General features: G+C 35.0%; 1 protein-coding gene and 1 long non-coding RNA gene across 13 annotated transcripts in view; both read left to right on the forward strand.

Moving 5' to 3' along the window:
• On the forward strand, positions 1-2548 carry LOC105287747. Its single transcript, XR_895501.3, has 2 exons — positions 1-244; positions 331-2548. It is a non-coding gene; the product is annotated as an uncharacterized LOC105287747 (long non-coding RNA).
• Positions 1-22836, forward strand: part of LOC105287748 (protein sprint) — a 97771-nt gene extending 74935 nt beyond the window's left edge. For all 12 annotated transcript variants that reach the window (XM_011353492.3, XM_011353494.3, XM_026969444.1 and 9 more), the window contains 15 exons: positions 6070-6193; positions 8791-8982; positions 11103-11287; positions 11591-11766; positions 12002-12106; positions 12596-13179; positions 13509-14154; positions 14269-14751; positions 14929-15079; positions 15378-15613; positions 18570-19033; positions 19345-19476; positions 19626-19868; positions 19976-20168; positions 20333-22836. In XM_011353492.3, the coding sequence (XP_011351794.1) occupies positions 6070-6193; positions 8791-8982; positions 11103-11287; positions 11591-11766; positions 12002-12106; positions 12596-13179; positions 13509-14154; positions 14269-14751; positions 14929-15079; positions 15378-15613; positions 18570-19033; positions 19345-19476; positions 19626-19868; positions 19976-20168; positions 20333-20436 (4018 nt within the window). In that variant the 3' untranslated portion in view covers positions 20437-22836. The remainder of the gene's footprint in view (positions 1-6069; positions 6194-8790; positions 8983-11102; positions 11288-11590; positions 11767-12001; positions 12107-12595; positions 13180-13508; positions 14155-14268; positions 14752-14928; positions 15080-15377; positions 15614-18569; positions 19034-19344; positions 19477-19625; positions 19869-19975; positions 20169-20332) is intronic.
• Positions 22837-23570: the final 734 nt, after the last annotated feature.

A 23570-nucleotide genomic window follows, 5' to 3' on the forward strand; every position in this document is an offset into this window, starting at 1 on the left:
ATTTTTTCATACAAAATTCCAAAATCTAAAAGCATTATACCAACATTAATATTGAAGGTGAACCGTAATCAAGTTTAATAGATCTATTGCACGATCCTAGATCCACGGAAGGAAGAAATAGAAAAGATTACAGTCCGCTGTTCCATGGTCGGCGCAAGGAAATCGATTTTAATCAGTGGTTAATATGAAATATGATAGCAAAGTGGCCGAACGCGAGAAAGGAAACTCTTCGGTTGATTCGCGTGTAAGCCGCTTAGCCGTAATCCGCTTACGTTTCCACGAGTAGGCTGCGCGGTCGATCTCATTAGTACCTTTTTGTTGCTTTGTCAGGATAGATACACAATTATTCGGCGAAGAAGACTCACTGCATTGTCAAAGTGAAACGATTTCCCGACTTGATGGAAAATTAGTTTCGCGCGTAAATTGCCCGGAACCGTGATTCACCGATTTTCTTCGATCACACCTGCTACTTAATCAAGCAGATTCCCGTAGGGGCAGCCATACTCTCGAGGAACACCCTTCTGAACGCCGGAAGCGACCTTCTTCTGTGACACAAGACAAAGAAAGCTCGCTTTTCATCACTACCGCGAGATTAAACGATGGCCGGACCGCCCCGTGGATCTCCCGTAACATTAGATCCAGAGTGGCATTGCATTTCGCACGGTTTCCTCAATTTCCTGGCAATTCCCTGTATTCATGAAGCTAAAGTTGTCCGATGGCAGCCAGGAGACTTTTCTTTTGATGCCTTTGACGATGGAAAAATTCATTAGTGGAATGAATTGATCGAAATGATACAAAAATTAATAATTCGTATTATTTTATATATAAATATTTTACGTAAATATAATTTTAAAAACTTACGTAAATATAATTAAATATGGAATTGTTAGAACTGCAAGATCACTAGTTGCTAAGTTTCTGATAAACTTGATCTGATTCACAGTTTTCTAGCCTTGCATAATTGCATGGGAAAAGAGGGCGGAAAATATTTTCAGATTCACTGAGGATATACCAAAAGATAATAATAATATCAAATGCAGGTTTCTTGCTTTGACGATGTCCTTCCTCCGCAAAATCTCTCGCGGATGGGCGACGGAAGGGAAACCCATTTCCACGGTAGAAATCGAGTTTGACTTGGAAATCCTCTGGGAAGAGAAGTCTCTCGGTTTCGTTTCCTTACGAATGTATCGACTTGATGTGCCCTTTGAAAATACGTCAATCCGCATATCCAAAGATATGTATGTCTCCCGTATCTTTTCGGTTTTCCTTAAGCCGAGTAGTCACGTGCCACTGTACGAGGTTTGAGAAGTTCAAAAGACGCACGCAACGTTTGTCACTGAAAAGAAAAGACATAGATATTACTTTCAAATTATATCGTACAAAATGAGAACTCATATAACGACACTCTTTGAAAGCCTGCCAAAGCTATTATGAGAAATAATTTGCATAGATATACGATTGAAGCAATCTTTCTTCATGATATATTACAATGAAGAGGAAATAGCGAAGCGGATACCTTCCATAGAAAAAAAAGAAAATCTATGTGTGAGTATATGCGAAGAGAAAGGAGAGTATGTATGTACATACGTTACGCTTGCATTCTTCAATAACATCTTTTTTCTCATATCAATCATCTCAAAGAGAGACATGATCAACATGTTGACTGCTTAACGAGTTTTATACATCACATTAAAATTTATGTTTGAATCAAATAAAATACATCGTAATATGTAAAAAATATATATGATCAAAAATACAAATCGTGATTCTTCAGTTCAGTAACGAATGTACTGCTTAATTTACATGCATCACCCTTATTATCCTTATGTTATTTACGGTTTTATAAGAAATAGAGTTTATTTGTCGAAAAATAAATCGAAACAGTTTTAAACAATTCCGAGTGCCAGTTACAGGTAGCATAACAATCAATAATTATATAGACGTTATTGAAAAGTGAGTGCCGGTCCCCGGTGATCTCTTTAACGTGTTAAAGAAACTATTGTATAGAATGAATAACGGATTGTAAAAATGACTGACATTGTGACGTTTCTAAAAATAAATAGACGCCACTGTTCTCGGTCCATTCGAAAGGAAGGACCTAAAAGATGGCAAAGATGGCTGATAAATAGAAAACGAGAGAGAGAAAGAGAGGAGAGGAAGGAGGAAGGGGAGAGAAAGAGGGAGAGACAAATACGATGTGCGATAGAGCGAGCTCATTGTCGATCGATCACGCGCCAAGTTATTCCGCCGCACGCCATTAAATTCCGCTTCCCGTCTCGTCGACAAGGAGAAAGGATAATGACATCAGTGTACTCTGTCTCCTGCTCCAGACTATAAGCCATGTTTACCTGACAAATCCTATTTTTGACTCGTACGTGAAAACCATTTTCTCGGGCGAAATTCAATTTTGATGCAACACATAGTCGTCGATCTTCCATCTTATTCATTATTCATCTTCGATATTGACATCTACGATTTCTGTGCAGTTTTTAATAAAAACTTAATACGTGGAAAGAGAAAGGAAATTTTTAGTAGAAGATATCGTGCAGAAAGGGAAAGAGTAATAGGAAAAGACAAAAAGACAAACGAAGAAATTTGAACGAGGGCGGCGAGCAAAAAATAAAGCATTTCAGAGCGACTTCCGTACATCGGTCTATCCGGTTTCTCGGTAAAGTTAGCGAAACCGAAGCCGAAGAGTGCCTGCTTAGGTTTCAGCCTGGGAGACTCGCCCGTCGAGTACGGCGAGCTTGAATTACTGGAGCTGTAATATGCGACACTTTAGCCGTTAGGTCTTATTGTATATCTACTTTTTGCATATTTCTGTTCTATCACGTTTATTCAAGAGGAACTTTTGTAATTCTTGGTTCTCTTAAATATTCTTTTTCATATCAGATTTATGGGATATTCCGCGCAAAAATTAGCTAATGTTATATAACAAATCTCATCAGAAGTTATTAAAAATTCCACATACGTTCTGTCGGAGCGAGAAATGGTAGAGAAAGTAATTTTCCGGAAAAGAAAAGACTCGCATGTGTCGCTGAACACATCCGAGTTATAGGCGTTGCCATGTGTGAGATCGTGTGTTTAATCAAGAGAGAAAGATTAAACCGACCCGCGGGAACGTCTCATCCTTCTTCTCTTGTCGAACAATACCGGATATTGGTGGAAGCCATCTCTCACTTCGACGAGTTAATTAAGTTCACGCTTATCGGAAGTACTAACTCTGCGGAGTTTGCAAGGTGCTTGTGTAGCTCGTGACATTTGAATAACCATGAGATAATCAAGTTTGCTTGCAACAGTGCAATAGGAAACTTAGCGATTGCACATTAGATATTTCTTTTTCTATTTTTATATGTTTTATGAAGAGTATTGTAGATATATATATTAAATACAGTTACAAAAATATACTTTTGTAATAATATATTTTTTTAAATAATAATATTACAAGACATTACCATGCCACTTAATTATTAACATAAATATAAATAAAGAGAAAATAGGTGATATTGCATTATTGCATTATTGCCATATAAAAATTATTTCACGTTAAACTATATTCTTAATTAATGTATAACATAATCTATCGTGTGTGTTTTATATTGAACATTGCCAACAACAGAAGCCTTTACAACAACGTCGAATATCGCGGCAGCAAAGTGTCGGAAAGTAGGCTACTGGTATATTCTCTTAACGGTTTTCAGTCACGAGACTTCGCGAGCGAAAGGGGGAAAGATCGGAAAAGTTGTCGATTATGATGATCAGCAACCGGAAAAATACGACCTATCGCTAGCACCGTTTCGTCCGGTTTTCTTCAAGCATTCTTTACTTCTCTCTTCCTTCCTGCCGTTCAATGGGAAGTTTTTCTATCGTCAAGTGAAAAAGATTATTGGCACTGTTATTACACTTCAACGATAATTAAAGAAGAGAAGAAGAATCGAGGTCGTAAAACTTCGGAGAGAAACTCACTGACGCGAGTTGCAAGTATCTTATCGCACATTATGTACAAATATTTTTACTACTTGTGCAAAGTGGTGTGCAGAAAGGTACATTGATCTTCTCGTCAATTTCAATGAAAACTATGTTAATAACAAAAAGATAATATATATGAAATATATTTAAAAACCTTTTTATTAGACATTGATAAGGGAATCTATGTATTTTTCTGTCACTTTAATAATAAATATTATAGTAAAGATATTCACGGCATAAATATTATTTATTTTTCATTAAACTTTTACGAGCTCGATTCTTTATCTTTCTTAATTATCGTAAAACTAGACTTATTCTCAAAATCAATTCTCTAATATTAAAAATCAGTTCTTTTATAATTATTATTTCTTTATTCAAAAGAATATTATTTAGAGTAGCATCTGTTACTCTTTTGTTACTAAATGTGGTTAACACTAAGACCATTTTAGAATCCTTACTAAGCGTAAGTTCACAGAACTTTCAAGTGTTTCTCGCAATCTGCGTGTGATTTGTTCTTACTCCGAAATGAGAATCACGCATTATGAGAATTGTATTTTTAGTTTCAGCAGCGACACTATAAATTTTCCTCTAATATTGGCAACTTTCCAATTGTAACGAGGCAACTCAACGTCTGGAATCGTTCTCGAGCGCAAACCCGTGCTCTGAATACGAAATCAGGAACAATTATGTGATTCCTATATTTGAATAGATAAACCGCACTACCGTTCACTCGTGTTTTGCTTGTCTTGCGATCACTTGAAATGTGCTACAGTAGTTTATCCAATTTATTTAACTCTTGTTTATATTTATTTTCGATAAAAATTTTCTTTAGTTATTAAAATATAATTCTGTGTGAATTTTTCTTCATCATTTAAATTGAGCTCCTTCTTATATAGAATAATATATGATATAATAAATGATATTAATAATTATATTTTATTTTGAAGCAACGTGCTCAGAGCGATACAATTTTATAGAATATAAAGATCTTTGTTTATACAAAGGCATCATTGAGAGTTATTGCTGTCTTTCACTGTTCTTTGACCATCTGACTAAAGAAAGACGGGAAGACGTGACCTTACGTCACCCCCAATTTTTTTATCTTTATCTTTCATTTTCACCCTCTTAAACGCATATCACCGCGGTGGCTACAGTTGCGCTTAATTACTAAATGTCGCGAATTTCATGCGAAAAAATGAGAATGCCTTGCATTTGCTAATTGCATTTCTTCAATATAATTCTTCATGAAAATTTACGGAAAAATTTCCCTTCATATTAATACAGATTCGATTACAATAGCAAAGAAAATGGCAAAAAAAAAAACAATTTGACTAATCATGGAATAAAAATTTATTACAATGGATCTAGCAGTAGTGATCCGTGTTAAATATTCTCGAGCAATTAGCATTGGGTTAATTCGCTATTTGCGTCATCCTCCGCCCCGAAGAAGCAGAAAGATGAAAGGATGCGTGTAAAAGTCTTACTGACGATCTTCTAACGCGACCTGCCCTTGTTCTCGCTAAAGGGTGTAAACCCTTCCTATGCACCTGAATGCACTCCGCTCGTTAATAGGTAAAAATGTCGCCGGCGCTCGCTGGGGTACCACATGTTGAGAACCTCTCATCGTCATGGCAACACCCACAGTCTGGACCTCACAGACGACCAACATCACTTCACTGGTCCAGGAACGATAAAATATTCTACCTAGTTGCGTATAAATACAGGGTGTCCTGGGCCAGCACCGCCAAATCCTTTGAGAATTTTCAAGATGACCGCTCCCCAGCAAAGCCACCCTTTCGACTAAAAATTCATAATTTTCAATAAATGTCCTCATGACTGGATTTCATATTAGCGTAACTAAAGAATATTTCGCGCTGTGCGTGCAATCCAATTGCAGTTGCACAAATCGCCGGTTGAGCGTACGCACCAGTCGATAGCGAGCCATAGATAGGCGCTCGCGTGGGAAAACCAGTGTTCTGCTATGGCTTTTGCGTAACAGGGGCTGTTCGGCACGTAAATCTGATCTAATTGACGCAAGAAACGCAAGTATGTAAATGAGCGAGTAGTAATCTTTTTTTCTCTTTTACTTGTGTCGTGCAGGAGCGATGTCTTCCTGGAGCCTTATCTGCAGCAGCACGGAACTGTTCAGGTGGTCAGTTCGCCAACCACCCCGCCGCCGAATCCGCTACAGCATCGTCAACTTACGCAGCTACATCATGTACAGGTGAGCTGCTGAAAGAGAAAGAGAAATATATTATACATAAATTATAAATTACATTTAAAAAAATTATAAATTACATATTTAAACGCAAGTTAATTACATATTTTTTTGCATTTTTATATTTTTACGAGGAAAATCATATTTTTGTATATTTTGGAAGTCTATCCTGCTTTGTAATGTTTCTTATATTTTTAACAAAAGTAAAACGGTATTATTATTAGGACACATTGTTATACAAATTTGTCTCACAATTTTGTTTATTCGTGTAAAATTGTGTATAAACGTAATTCTCTACAATGCAGGATATATAATACTCGTTAATGACTACTCACGAATTGTGCCCTCGGAAAATAGATTACCTGTCTGTAATTATAAAATTAACATGGTTGTGTGTTAGTAACTGCTGCGCACACAGCACTGAATTTAATTAAGCATACGTAACGCAAATTTCAATTCATAATTAAATTCATAAACTGGAGTCATGTATTAAAATCCGCAACATTGCACAATTTTCCCGATAAAATTTTCGGTTTCGTAATTACGCAACATTCAGAGAAGTAACGACGTAATTCATTTCACGAAAAATTTAGATAAAATGTGTACTTTTTCCAATAACACATTTCGGGCAATGCATATTTTTTCTCTCATCTTTCACATGAAAGATAAGATGGCAATCCGTTCGTGTTCATGATCTCTCATGGATGCACTTGTACTTTACATTCGGATGAAGCGTTTGAATGTAAGCACGCGCTACCTCACGGCGCGCCATTTTTTCTGAGTAATTAAGGGATTTGCAATTAGCTTCCCTCCCCTCCCCCTCCCCCTTTGCTCTCTTCCTTGAAGAGAGAGGATTCAACATGCGACGCACGTCCGCGTTTAATCCCGTTAGCTCGAAACCGTGTGTCAGTCTGCATTTCAAATTAAATTACACTGGAACCCCTTCACCAATGCCCACTCTCCCCCTCCCACCCCCTCTCCATTCGCTCTCTTCGTTTCGTTTCTCCCCTGTCATCGATCTCTTCTTTCATTCCCAGTCGATAGGAAAGTGTAATAAAAAATAAGCTACGTCGCGTAGCGATTAAGGAACCAGTCGCTCGATCAGCATCGATCAAATCGTAAAAAGGGACTGTATAAAAAGAATTAATTCACTCTTCGATCCATATATATAGCTTCTTCTTCTGTGAGAAATCCTTAAAGGCTCGTGATTATCGTTTTTTTACGGTATTTCTCTGGATCCTAAACGATAGTAATGGAGGGGACCGAGGAAAAAGGGGAAAGAGAAACGATAAATAAATCGCTAAGCACATCGGCTGCAAATAGAGATAACTGGACGACAGGCAAACCGGATATAATGTGGTATTAGGGGCGCATTGTATGAGAGAGCCGGAGGGATTTACACCCTGCTGCTTAAAAGAGACGGAGATTTCCGCGTTTATAATAAAGCAAATTATGGAGAAGTAATTGCAATCTTAATATTGCGTAATAATAAAGTCCTTCTTTTGATATCACGCATTAATTTATTTATTTATTTATTGTATATATATAATTTGTATATATATAATTTATTTATTGTATATATATAAAATTAACGATATCAGCTTTATCTTATAATTTATAATTGTATCCTCCTATTCTAAAAGAGGCGTGTTAACTTCGTGAAGTTCTTTTTTATCGAATAGTTGAGGCCTCTTTTCCGCGACGCTGATTGGTTATCTCGATTTGCGTTGTGCGTTATGTTCAGTTTAGATTACCATCGCGCGGCTGTCTCGCGTGGAGGTTAACAATTTGGTAGAGTGTGATAATTGTGCATATAATAAATAATAAATGAATATTATTATTCGAAAACATTATTAATATTGAAAAATAAAATAGCGCGCGCCTGTGTTGTACTTCTAACAATATAAATAACCCAGAACTCCTCGGAAAAAGAAAAAAATTTTAATGGCTAGAACTTTTTCATTTATTGATTTAACGAATTTTAAATCATCGAGAACTCTAGGCAATATGCCAAATAATAATATAGATACCCCAGAACTCCTCGGAAAAAGAACAAATTTATATGGCTAGAACTTTTTCATTTGTGTATTTAAAGGATTTTCAATAGTCGAGAACTCTAGGCAATATGCCATATAACAATATAAATAGCACAGAACTCCTCGGAAAAAGAAACAAATTTTAATGGCTAGAACTTTTTCATTTCTAAGACCCAATTTCTTCACCTCTCGATAACTTTATCCAAAAGATATCTCGTAGAATCAGTTTTCTTCACCTTTTTAACCTGACAGAATATGGTAATTTATAATAACATTCTAGACACTTTGTGTCAAAAGTGAGTTGTATAAAGAATAGCTATCCGTTAAATACGTAATCAGAGGTTTCAATGAAGAAAAGAAATTTTTAGTTATCTGGAAGATAGCTATTGAGAAGTATGAAGAAACCGGGCAGTTGTTAGTCTTATAAATAATAAAGTGTCAAATTAATTTACACGCTTAATAGTAAAGTTACTATTAATATATTAATAACTTGAAAATTTATTGATATATATTATGTTACTATATATTAATATTACAATTTTTAATTGTAATTTTTTCTATTATTAGAGCGAAGAATCGCTTTCATCAGAAGGATCGGCCACCTCAGGAGGATCTTCGGAATCCATGGAAGATTCTGGTAGCGAGGTAGCTTGTGACATTACCTTGATCGAGAGACTCATACGCTCTCATCCAATCTGGTTCTTGCCGGACATTCAAAGGGCCGGAGCCTTTCATTTGCTGCAGGGCAAAGAGGAGGGGGTAAGTGTGCATTCATATCGTAGATTAAAATTAAGAATAAATATTACGTATCTTCTTTTTAACATCTACTGTTTCCTGGCTTACAAACGTGCAATACATCTTTTTGGAAAGTAAAATATTCCAAGCTTTCCAAGTCCTTGTCTTTTGTTATACGACTACACATGTGTGCATGGCACACACGTGTTCAATATTGATAGTCGTGGACAGACTTCTGGAAGACTGCTTTCGGAGTTGCTTTAATGGTCTTCTTCATGGTTGTTTGAATGAATAGGATATGCCATAGCGAATTCTTTTAATTAAAAATTTGAGTTTTGGAAATTGAAAGTTATTGCAAAGAGTCAAATCAGGTCAATAGTTAATCAGTGTGCTATTTGTTTTTTTTGCCAAAAACATATATTTGCTCGCGGTACTATGTGCAGGTGTATTGCAAAAATAAACTAGTTTATCCATCGTCAATGTTTGGTCATTGTTCGCTTTAGGGTGAACGATCGCGACTATTATATTTGGACATTTCGAAACGTATCGTTCGATCAATGTTCGAGATACGTACCTAGAAAAAATGAACGATTTTTACATATATACAGTCGATATTTGAATTGATATAATGATTTTCGATATATACTGTATGCGCATGTGCGTATACATGTGTGTATACGTACTTGCATGTGTCTGCATATGTATGCAAAATGCGTGTGTGCAATCAATGAGAATTTAATGGTCATACGTTATTACAGTTTCCAAACTTTTCACAAATTTACTGTAATCTGAGAAATTACATTAAAAATAAAAATAAAAGTACATTTTTGTAAAAAAAAGTGATTTATAAAAGCTTATTATCAGGAAACATTTTCTTTACGCATATGCTTTATGAATATTCATAAATGTTTCGAAACTCTATATCTCAAATATATCTCAAGTAAATACTTAATAACTATAGTATCGGGGACAAAAATTAGATATTATCTATCCTTAGCTCATTTAGATAGACTCTTCTACTTATATATACCGTGTATTGTTTGAATAGAAGCTATCGTTTTCGCTCGGCACAGTTTTCCGCTATCCGCGTTTACATCTTCTGCAGCATACCTTGGAACAATGAGTGTTGTTAACTCTTATTTAATACAGCAATGGCTCTTAGTAACGCGAAGAAAAATCGAAACCGCGCTAACACTATTCCCAGACGCGGGAACTGTGTCAATGCCTAAGACAATGTGTAACCAATGCGAAAACTAGTACAAAAATAAAATTGCGAAAATCGATTGCATATTCAGGGTCTTATATAAATTGTGACAGCAAAGTGGATGAAGTCAAGGTAGCGGAATATTATCTTCCTTATATTTCCTCCAAGATCCAATCTTGTCATAATCTTATCACAATTTTATTGTAAAAGACTAATTTTGAATGAAATTTTATAACGAAGATATAGAAAATATTTTTAGATAACAATAACAATATTCATATATTCAACAAAGTTTTCTGAATATAAAATATTTTTTCACGTTGTAATGTTTTCATGTTATAATATATCTTTTCCAAAATTAAGATTATTAAAGACTTGAATGTGAAATGCGAGCAATTTCGAGTAATCTTGAATATTGCAAAATATATTTCTCAATAGTACTAACGGCGAAACCGATTAAGGAAAAAGAGATTCGTTCTTTTCATCTGCGTCTACTTTGTATTCTTCTTTTCCTCTTTCATTTTTGTACTGTTATATAATGGCGCGCAGGATCCCCCACACTGTAATCAGCACAGAAATGATTGCAAGTGAGCAACGAAGTACAGTTCTTTCCCCATTGTTTTCCCCGCCGACTCATTGTTTTGCGCCTTTGTTAATCATCCTCTGTCACATTTTCAGCCCTTCGGGCTCTTCCACGGTCTCTTCACTTTTCCCTTCTGTCTCCTCTTCCTGGTCGCATCGAATTGCACCACCGAAAAAACAATGCACATTACAGTTATTTTCCAGACATGAAATATCTCTCAAACGAAATAACTAAAAAGTTTAATAATCAATTATATGAAAAAATCTTAATAGTATAATTTACAAGGGACGTATTATAACTGTACATTTATGAGAAATAAATAAATCGCTATTTATTACGGCTATATATGTCTTGCAGAATTTCGTGGTGCGACAATCAAGCCAGAGCGATACCATGGCTCTTTCCGTAAGATTACCCGCCGGCAAAGGGCCCTACATCGAGCACTATCTGATTCAGGCAAACAAGGGCAAGCTGAGCCTGGAGACGAGTGAGAACAGGTTCGACAACATCCCCTCGCTGATCGCTCATTACTCCCAGTGCTGGTGAGTGCTTCTTTCCTTTTTTTTTCTTTTTGTGTGTTATTTATACACGGATTCCTATCCAAAAATGGTATGAGTGATTTCATCGTCTATTTATATCCTCAATTTCTCCAAATTCACATGTCATAAATCGTAATTTTTATGTGCGTGCGATGGGTAGACAGAGAGAAAAAAAGTAATATAACGTATTACTAATTTGTGAACATAATAACAACATTATTAATTTGAACATAACGTTTTGCATTGATATATAATAATACGATAAATATAATTGATGTAAATAACAATAATTTATTTGCCAAATAGTGACGAGTTGCCGGTGCAATTGATACTGCCGAGAGCAATGCGGGAGGCGAAGAACAGGCAGCAGTTGTCATCGCTGGCATTATTAGGCCAAGAATTCTGGCGGTACCCCATGGCGAATCCGAAACAACCGGAGAGCAGCAGCAGCAATACTTCTAGTCTCAGCAGTTTCCATGGAGGTGAGTCTTCAATATCACGCGTATGTTCATATAAAAAATATATTAGATATTAATAAAGTTAGTATATATGAAAAAATTGAGACACATAGCGAAATATCTCTAACAAATCGATTTTTTTAATGATTAAAAGTAAAAGAAGCGGAATAAAGAAGAAAGAGGGAAAATATATAAATAAAATGTTTGCGCGTGAAGCATGAATTTCTATAAAAAACTTATTACGTATGTTTTTTTCCAGGTAACAATAACCACCATAATAATAATAATAACAATATTGACGCAAACACCCCGGTCACGGAGAATATAGTGCTAAATTTGGCTCCGATATCATCTCACGATACACGTAAGATATACAGATTTTAGTTTTACAGCCATGGTTTATTTTGCATTTGCTGTGTGTCAGAATAATCAAGTACTGAAATGCATATTTATTTGTCGGTAGTCATGGCTTCCGGATACTTATTTATGCATACTTGTTTATTGAAGTCACTGTTTAATTCCGTACTAACAAGGGAACATACCTGGTTTCCCTTGATTTTAATGAGCTTTAAATTAAATTGAAGAAAACTTATTAAAAAATTTATCTTTTATGCATGAGTATGATTTCTTGTATTAATATATTTTTATCCATAATTAATTGTTATAATTAAACAGTTTTCTAATTGCATATCCTTAATTCTCGCCAATAATTACGATATTTAATATCTATTTCTTCCGTCTATATTATCTTTCAATTTACGCTTGAAATTGCTGTTTGGAAAGATCCACCAAAATAAATTCTTCTAAGCTCTCCCAAAAATAATTTGTCGGCTATTTTTATTTTTCTGAACAGATACTTCTTCTCCAACGAATACTGTCAAGGCGAATATTTCAACATTTGCGTCATCATTGCCGCGTCAGCCGCGACCAACTCCGCCAAATACCCTCAATCTGACGACTTTCAACGAACCGTTAAATGACAGTAAAAGAGAACGGATCTCGTCACCTAGCGATAAGCTCTCCCACAAGCTGATCTCGCCGAATCTGGTACAGAGCGTGCGATGCGCGTCGCCAGTTGTTCACAATGTAGAAAACAACGTTTTGAGTCCAATCCAGGATGCGAAAAGTGTCGATACCCCGAAGAACGGTGGTTTGGACACACCGAAATCAACGACAGCCGGATTCGCTAGGAGTTCAGGGAAGTTCACGTCCACGTTGAGTTTCCATCAGAACAATTTGTCCACCACGTCGCCAGTATTGCCCGACATCCGCAATGTCGTTGCCGAAAATCATGGGATTGTGCAAAATGTAAAGACACCGCCGCCGCCGCCACCGAGATGGGCCAAGCCTGGCATGAACCAGAATCAGAACAACTTCACTGTCACTGCAACGGTGACATTTAATATGGACCACAGCAACGACATGAATTCTTCGCAGGTGAGAAAAGAAGTTTTCTTCAAATTATTTTGACGATGCAGAAATCTATACAGATATGAGTTTATCGTGTTCAACATTTTATTGATGTTAAAAGGATACACTTTGAGCAAAATGAATGATTTTTATACGTATCAATGTTAAAATTGATATGGTGTCATTTTCATTATATTTTAGATACGTTGTGTCTCTTTATTCATATTCTATATTATCGCATATATTTAATAATTGATTTAATAATAATAATTTATTAATAATAAAGTCTTAATTAAAAAATATTTTGACTTTTATCGAATTATCAGAAAACATTTCTATTTATCTTTAATTAACAGAATACGCCATCGGATGTCAACACGTCGCTACTGAGTCCCCAATCCAACAAATCTTTAATTTCCAATCCCTCTGTTAAATCACCCCTTTCACCCACCACTCCAGTCTTATCCCCCACGTCAAAATTAATTATGAAGACACCGAACGTACTCTCTCCAAACACTCCATCCAGCACGAGTAAGTCGAAGAGGAGACGCGACCGTGAAAACCGGAAAAACTCCCAGCATTATCAAGAATCTGATATCTTGGACTCGTACTATCGTAGCTCGCCAGCCGATAAAATCTCCGATTATGAGGACATTTGGAATACGACGGATCAGTCGACGCAATCGACTTGGAACGACAGATTACGAGACAATAGGCTCATGGGTCCCACTCCGCAGGATCGTTTGAGAAGTTCCAATGACCGTCTGATGATGAGTCCAAGGGAATCTGACAGGAGTTTCGCTAACGAACGATTACCGGTGGAAGAGCAAATGGTTCTAAAGAACGACAGGTTCATCTGGAGGAACGACAAGACGGGGTACAAGGAAATGACGAGTCCAGAATTCACTAGCTTTAAACCTGCCCCGGAAATGAAGAGTCCTGATCAAGGATCGCTGGAAGAAACAGTGATAGGAAAGAGGCCCGATCTGCTATCTAGAGTTTGTACGTATCTCAAGATAAAATATCTTTATCTTTCTTATTTTCTTATGAATATTGTTCCAAATCCAAAATTTCTCTCTGAATTTTTTGAAGATAGAAACTTTTATTTTCTCACAGGCAGTGCCAATTCGTTGAACAGCCCGAGCACGGTAACGCCACCGAGAAACAAACTAGGCCTCGTGCTCGCTAAATCGGAGAGCAACAGCCCGCAAACTCCCGAATCTAAACAGAGCAGCCCCTTTTACGCGGAACCGGCCGACGCTATCGCTCAAAGCGTCGCTATTATCCCAAGGCGACGAGCGACTAGGAACAATCCAGCAATGAGCAAATATCGACACAGCGAGCCAGGCTGGTTACAAACGCCAACGGGGAACAACGTTAATCAGTTGCATCCTATTGATTGCTGGGAGGAGCCCTCCGAGGAGACGGAGGACAAAACGCCGTTAATTTCGTCATCGGTCGACAACCTCGCGAAAAGATTAGGTCAAATTGGAGAAACGAAAAAAATTCCTCGGGCGAAACCCGTGCAACCGCCGAAAATTAGAAGCAAAGTCTTCAACGATACTTCCTGGGCGGTGGACTCTAGCTGGGAATTTATCGGTATGTTTCGTAATCATTCATAATTTTAATTTTTTAGTCATATATATGTTTTAATCTAAATGCGTTTGAACTAGTTTAAATAAATACGTGAAATTATTTTCTCTTAATAATATTAAAGATTTCTTATAATTGTTTGTAAAATATATATCATATCGAATCGTTAACTCTTTCAAATAGGCAACGAGGCAGAAGATTGCGAGGCAGACTACGATTGCAATGCTGACTACGAGGGCGACAATACCAATGCAAAAAAGTTTCCGGGTGATGAGGAGTGCAATAAGGATATCATCGGAAACACATTGACCGTTCAGAGCATCATTTTGCAACGGTGAGTTTCGTGATCGAAATTAATAGCGAATACTTTCACTAGAGAAAGAAAAGATGAAAAAGGCAGGCAAGAGAGAGAAGAAAAGAAAGAGAAAAGGGGAGAAATATAATCTTAATTTTGATTTTATTTTTTTATCATGCAAAATCATGCTCTTCTTCATTATAATTGCACAACCGATATCGGACTACATTATATTCCTTGTCACTTATTTTTAAGGCATATTGATAGAAATAGTAAATATTAATAGAAAGTTTTAACGAGAATGAATAATTGTTACATTTTCAAATTTTTCTGTTAGATATCCAGAACTATTAAAGCCCCCGGATACGTCCGAATCGCTGTACAGTGACCGGAATTCTTCGTACGACAATGTGGAGAAACGGAACGTGGAACGTGAAAATACGCCGGACTCGCGAAAGGATCGCACGTACGACCCCTCCGAATGGGAGAGTATGCTGGATACGGATGCAGAGAGCGACATCGAGAAGATGAAGCGGAACAAGAACTTCAAAGAACGATTAGATCCTCTCTTGTGTAAGTCGCATCTTTTGTTTATAATGAATTATGAAATTGTTCAGATGTTTCTCTCGAAAATTTCAAAAAATATTTAAGTACATATTAGTTTAAATTAATCTCTTTATATTTATGTAACAAAAATTTGTTTTTATCTGGAAAATCTTTTTACTTTTTCCATTACATCAAAGAATATTCATAGAATTTTTGAAACACCTGATTAATTCCATAATTGAACATAATCTAATATAAGAAATTTATGTTTATATTTATTTATATCGCCACATCCAATTTCGAAAAAGTCCCGGATTAATTTTTAGTTTATTTTAACTTCGACCAATGTGAATTATCACAGTACCATAGGTTATTCTTATATATCTGATAATAAATATCAAGATGATCTAATTTTCGTTAATTTCACCTATTGTTTCAATTCAGTTAAGGCTATTAATTTTAATTTACGTCTTTAACTCGACCTAAATCTTTTACATTTTTTTTGCAATTTTGTTTGTTCAGCATTCTTATGCAGCAATACCAGAATTATAAGGTAAAGAAATAAGTGAAAATTGGATACTTAGATAGAATCCTTGAAAAACAATTCCATGGCATGGGAAAATGTGTAACATTAAAATTACATCGGCAAGTATTACCTCAACGCGATTGTCTATCTGCTATATTTATTCTAGTTTATTTTACTCGCAATCATAATAAATTTTGTTAATTTATTTAATATGGGCTGTTATTTTAAAATAGCGCTCTGTATGCAAAGATTATTAAATAGTATTGTATAATTAGCTTTTTCTCTCATAAGTAGGTCAAATCACGTCATCGGGAGTAAAGAAAGCTTTTTGTTCTCCGGCTTGCCACCGTTTTCCATCTGACGCATCATTCGTTGTGTACAACACGACTCCTTTCTTCTCGCTCGCGCGAATGCAAATCTCATCACGATCAATGTCGATCGATCGAAGATGATTCAACTTTCGATTATATCTAATTTATGATTTCGTATATGAATTTTTGTTGTTTTAATTAAACTAATAATGACTACAATAATAATAATGATACTGAAATATCATATTCTTTAGCCCTTTGCGTGCTTAAAAAGTATTTTTATTCTACAAATTTTTTTAATTAATATTAAGTAAATAATCGCAACTTATTTGCACGTGACTGCGTCTCTTTATTCGCCAATCACGGAGAGAATTTGACAAATCGCTACTTACTCTCTTGATACTACATAAATCGTACTTGGTCTTATATGCTTTCTTTCACCAAGAAGAATTTAATCTACCCGATATGATCATCGACCTCAATTAACAGCCGCCAAGTACTCATGTACAGCTGCGTGTCGATTTTATTCGACGGTTTATTTTTTCTTCTTTATTACCATAACTTACCGTTGCAATGACAATATTCTTAATACGATATTGTTAATTACAAATTACGATATTGTTAATTTCTTTACGGTCAAATAGTTGTCATAGAATATTCAGATTTCATCAGAAGACATGTATTACATGAAGATATCCATGATATCTTCATAACGATAAGCACTCCCCATCATCAGATAACTCTAACTTTTCTTTGTACTTTGTACTTTGTACTTAGAAAAAAAATGTAAAATGTAAAAGAAATAGAATGTTGAAGTCGAAGCATGAGGACTAAGATTTTACTTGAATCGAAACAATTAATGAAATCGAATGGTCGACGAAATTATCGCGATATTTACTATCGGACAGTTGTAAGTAGTCATCCGGGAAAAGAACTTTTACCCCTCCGCTAAACTCTGCACCCCTGCAGTACCGACACCAACGTCCAGCGTTTCTTCTTATCCATTCACCTTAGCGATGGATCTCAGTTGTTAGTGGATCGTTGGATTGATCACTGTGATCTGAAGTGAAGTGATGTTCATCGCCCTCATGAATGGTGATCACTTGTGTTTTCATCTTCGCTGCAAAACTTTTGTTGGACTTAGAAAGTGCATTTTCAGCTACTTGCACTCTGATGCAAATTAAAATTTTATGAAGAATATATTAGGTGTGCAAATTAATTCAGTGTTTTTTTTTAAGAAATTGAGCCTTACTTAATTTTTTTTCTCGAAAAAGGGCTTGTTATCTGCCCGATAGATTGAGAAAAATATTAGAAAATGATGGTGAATATTCGAAGATTAATATTATTCTTTTGTAATAAAGGCTCAAACAGATTGATTAAATATTATTTTACCAAAGTTGAGAAGAAAGAAGAGCCTTCTTTGAAAAATCCCAAGTTGCTAAGTTGCTAGAATTTAGGAAGTAAATACAGTGATGCGACACTGAAGAGATTTTCACTGACAAGAACTTTTTTGCAAGCTGACAAGTTACATCTTCGACAAGGAGAATCCGAGTCCACTCGTGTGTGTGATAAGAAGTCATTAAACTGCTTGATAACGATTAATTGACGCACGTAATTACTGCTACTCTCTCTCTCTCTCTCTCTCTGACATTGCCGACTTCTTTTTCGCAAAAAAGAGAAAAACACTTCATTTTTGTGACGTTCAAATTAATTTAATATACAAATAATGATACAATGAAAGGTTCAATCTTAATGGTGTCTTATGACGCGGAGATAGATGAGGATTGGATAATACTTGATTGCTCACCGGAGGAAGTGGAGGAGGCCCATCATTTGGAGACAAAAATGGAACGCGAAGAAAAGAAATTCTGCTTTTTCTTTCAGAAACTTATACGAAGATTTACTATTTGGATCCACTTTTTCCTCAAAAAGAGTACGAACTGTTCTTCACGTAAGAGTCGCTAGTAAAAAATCAGCGATATTATAAATGTAGCGATCAATTAATAATTTTATTATTTTTGACTTATTATTTCAATACTTCTCCCAGATTTTTGCGAGTGAAATAAAATATTATAATAAAATATTGCGAATAAACCATCATCACAATTTCTATCTCGCTCTGATTGTGAAAATTATTTTTTTACAGCACCGCCCCGAGTACAAGCGCTTTCGAGAAATCGTGATCAAAATGAAACTGGCGCGGCCATCAGGACATACGCTCTCCAGCTTGCAGCTGATAAGACCACGACCTTCTCACAGAACATCGAAAACTTTATCCAGTGCACGCGGGAGAGTAAAGAGGCAAATGCGAAAGTGGTGATGCGCAATATGCGACAATTCATGTCAGGCATGAAGAACTATTTGGTGAAGCACGGCGAACGTGAGTTTGAGAGAGAAGTAGAGAAAGAGCGATTAAAACTACGTCCGAACGAATTCCTCAATCTCGATGCGATCCTCGAGGACGTGATGATGCACCTGGTGGTGAAGCCTCTGCGGGAACATATATATGGACTTCTCATTGATAATTACGCTACCACTCAAGCGCTACAGACCTTGGCAGAAAACATCCAGCTTGCTCAGGGCAAGACCATTTATGATCTCGGTGTAGAAGTAAGTAGATTTGCAATACAAGTGAAAACAAATAGTAATATAAAACTCTCTTCCAACAATTATTGCTGTGTCACATCTCAACCGGAATCGAGTCTCCATTTGTGTGTAAAATATTGAAAATTGTTTCTACTATGCTATCTTTTAAATTCGAGTATCCATAATTCTAAATGATAATAATAAGTAATGGAGGAAGTTAAATTATTTTGATTAAAAACGTTTTTAGATTTTTATGCGTAACAGATTTCTATGATTATTAAATTAAAAGAACTAGAACTTGAAATTTATCGAATTTATTTTATTTGTTTGTACAGTCAATGATTCTTCCCCCCTCGGAGGAGAATCTGGAGTGTATTCTTAAGTGTATCGAGCGATTACAGCGAGTCGACTCTCCGTTGGACAAACTGGAGCACCTGCTGGCGGCTATCTCGGCTATTTTTAACTCTGTAAGAATTTAATTCCACAATTTTTCTCAATTATAGTGTTATTTATTAAATTTAATGCACACGCGAGATAAATATTTATTTTTATAAATATTCTCAATACTTCGTATAATACGATTCATATAACATTTTTTGGATTACAATATTTACAGGTGAAGCAGGCTAATTCGGACAGGCATATCATATTAGGCGCTGATGATCTTCTGCCGCTGGTAGTCTGGGTATTGGTGCGCGGTAAGGTGATGGATGCAGAGATCGAGGTTGAATATATGTGGGGTCTGCTGCACAACTCTTTATTAAGTGGCGAAGGTGGCTATTATATAACGACGTTGTCAAGCGCAGTACAGGCGCTGAAGAATTTCAAGTCCAGCCAGAAAACCGTATCAACTTCGAATGTGAGCAACGAATGTTACTGTTCCTCTTTTTCAGAAGAATTTTCTTTATATAAATTATATATAAATTATTATATATGCAATAAGATAAGATCAAAATATTTGTTTAGGGAAGCGGAACTCCGGACTGTTCGTCCGTATTACGAATTTTGGTACCAGATGAACTCCATGGTTCCCTGAATAATAGGACACTTCCTGTGCGGCCCAACATGAGTACCAAGGAAATTTGCCGCATCCTCGCACATAAGATCAGATGCACGAATCCTCAAGATTATGGACTTTTCAAGTTGGTGCACGGGGAAGGTATGTCTGACATTTAATGTAAAAAATAAATATAAATAAAAAAATATATGGATTTTAATCATAAAATAATATGAAATATCGTGAAAAATAATTTGCTAGAAATTTTATTTTTCTTTTTAAATCGTGTATTCGCGCTAGCTACATTTTGCTGAAAATTGTTTCAGAAACGTTGCTCGGAGATCATGAATGCCCTCAAGAACTCTCTCACTGCCTGTTCGCTTACAAGCGAATCGATGCAAAGATAGCGTGGCCCAAGACTAGCTCTTAAAAGAAGTATTTTAATTGACTTAGTCTCTAGACGGCAAAAATCGGTATTGCTCTCTTTTTTAAAATACACGTTGTGAAAATTATTGGAATGCACAGTATTTTACGTAAATTTTTTCCGCAAAAATGTATCCTTTACTATTAAACTTGTGACTATTTCGAAATTTTGGCGGAAATCTTTCTAACACTGCCACTTTTGCAAAGTATTTGCTACATTAGAAATAAACGGTGAATAATCAGGAGTCTTTACCAGTTATGCAAGTATTTCAGGTACTTAAAGGATAGACGAAGTTTGTATCAGATGTGGTCATTGCGTTAAAAAAAGCACACAAATTTCTTAAGTTATATAAGAAAATGTGGAACTAGAATATATCTCGATAATGCGATAATTTATTCGTCGATTGTTCTACCTTAACCCTCAGCAGGTACCATCGAGGTCTCTCAAGCACTAGGATATTGAAAAACTACGATGTTGAAAAAGTTGATATCACGAGCTTAAAAAAACTTATAGTTTCGCAAAAATAATATGTAATTTTTCCTTGATATTTTCTCTCTTCAATCTACCTGAATATTATATTAAACTTATATATATATATATATATAGAATTTATGGTACCTTCTAAGGATTAATTGTGAATTGAAATGGGCACAAGGAAAAGTGTTATCGCATTATGTCGAGAGATGTATTCATCGCGACCAAATGTCTATTAATTGAATCCAGTGGAGAAGAAAGAAAAAACCGAAAACAATGCGCGCGTGTGTATCTGCATGAATGTGTGTATATATACGTATATATGTATACATCCATACATATATATATATGTGTAATTAAATATATACGATATACATATGTATGTATGTGGGTATATATGTATATGTATAATGTGTCATAAAAAATCATGTACGTATTTACTCAGTATTTAATGTCCGGTGGATGTTTGCAATAAAAACGAATACTACTATCTCGAGATGCGAGGTTGCCCTGCAGCAAAGTGGCATTTGAACTGATAGAACATCGAAACAAAGTATTTAAAAAAATTTATAAATAATTTCGAATATTATTAATATTACTAATCTGATATTATTAATTAACAATTAAAATTGTTGGCAATACTATAAATACCACTTCATTCTTTCTTAATAAAAGAGAACGTAATTATTTAATAATAATTAAATAATTTAGTAGAACTTGTTATTGAACAGTTTTACGTCATTTTATTACTACGATTTAAATTGAAAAAATTAACAAAATTTTCCATCAACCTGATTTTCTCCAGAAATTTTATTTTTGTAATGTGCACATGCATAGCTTGTACGTATAATAATAATAATAATAATAATAATAATAATAATAATAATAATAATAATAATAATATGCGCGATGATCTCTCTCAGTTCAGAACTGTCTTTGCGAATACTATATTTTGATGTGTATTTGTGTTTATACATATAAACATATAATATACACGCAAAGAATGAGAAAGATTACTATACGTTTTTTATAATATGAATGACAAAAGATTCTTATGAAAATTTCTCGACGCAATCTTTATAATAAGGAACAAAGAAAATTAGCTTAGATACTCTATTTTAAGTACTTTCTACGAAATAAGAGAAAGAGTCACGAGTTAGTATCATAGATAAGCAATCTGTACTCGTAGGCGAGGATTTCGTATATTTATTATTATTACAAGTTGTATACATACCTTTATTAATAAGTATTTTTTAAATGTGATTTCTTATTCGTTTCTCCTTTCTGAAAGTTTTTTTCCAGGCTGATCTGCATCTAGAAGGCTGTGTGTGCATGTGCGTACATGCGTGAATGTGTGTATGTAATTCTTCTACTGCGTGTGTCGATGAAATTAAGAAACAATTAGGTATGACGATAATAATAAATACGCAATAATATAATCGTCGATATACTAGAAAATATATAAATAACAAAGTATAACGGAATATCGACGATTTTGACGTAAGGTTTGCAAAAGATAACGATGAACAGATCAGCCTCACATTTTACTATCTTTTACAGTATACTCGTTATACGTCTAATAATAATTAATAATCTACAAATGTATATTTTTTTTATCCTCTTCCGTTAATTTATTAAATGCGTATAATATAAATGTATTATTTTCAATATCGTGAGTATTGCGTAGATGTGTTTTAATTCTCTTTCACGACAATTATTAACACGATGATTAATGTCGATAATATGCTTTTATTGTGCTAGTCAAACCGATACAAATCAGAGAAATTTGTACCAATATGTTTAAGTAAATAATTTTTTATGCATTATTACAGCTTGTATTATTAATTAATTTTATTGTTATTACATCCTTCAACGATTATTACCATTGTATTATGTAACTCTATGCTCAATAAACACTTTTCTATTATTCGATGGACTTGAGTATTTTGTAAACTCTAATTATTCTTATTGTTAATTATTTTGCAAAAAGATTAGTATCATATGTGCCTCGATCAATATTGCTTCTAAATCAAATTGTACCCAAATAATCATTTCGTTTTTCGCAGCTAAATCATTCCTTCATTCTAATTAATCGCTACATGAAACGGCTAATGAGTCACCCGCATCTCGAGATATAAAACTGCATCTTAATACACTGTTGAAGTTAAAATAACTAGAAGACTATAAATAGCGGTCCGAGAAAGGCACGCGGTGTCGTCAATCCAGCAAAGCCACTATGCCTTATTGATATTCAGCCGATGTGTGGTTATTTATAGTTTCATTTTTAGCCATAAATAACAGATCGTTTATAGGCTTAACATACTGTTGAGTTGCGGCCTCGTATCCAGCTACAGAAATAGCATCATTAACTCTGTTTTGTTTCTCTTATTTAATAATCAAGTTTTTTCCATAGAAAATTTCTTCATATTTTAAAAATATATTTTCTAAGTATATTATACAGTTATAAATGTATTGTTGAATAAAAACAACTTTTCTCGTATCATTTTTTGTCATTGTTTAATTTTATTTACAATTAGTGCCACTTTCCGATATTATTCTCCTTATAGATACTTTTCTCATACGCAAGTGTTAAAATAAAATCTAATTATATAATTTCTTACGCACGATTGAAGCGATTCTCTAATATTACAATGTTCATTAAAACC

This window comes from Ooceraea biroi, chromosome 5 (assembly GCF_003672135.1).
Source record: "Ooceraea biroi isolate clonal line C1 chromosome 5, Obir_v5.4, whole genome shotgun sequence".
Classification (NCBI taxonomy): Eukaryota; Metazoa; Arthropoda; class Insecta; order Hymenoptera; family Formicidae; genus Ooceraea; species Ooceraea biroi.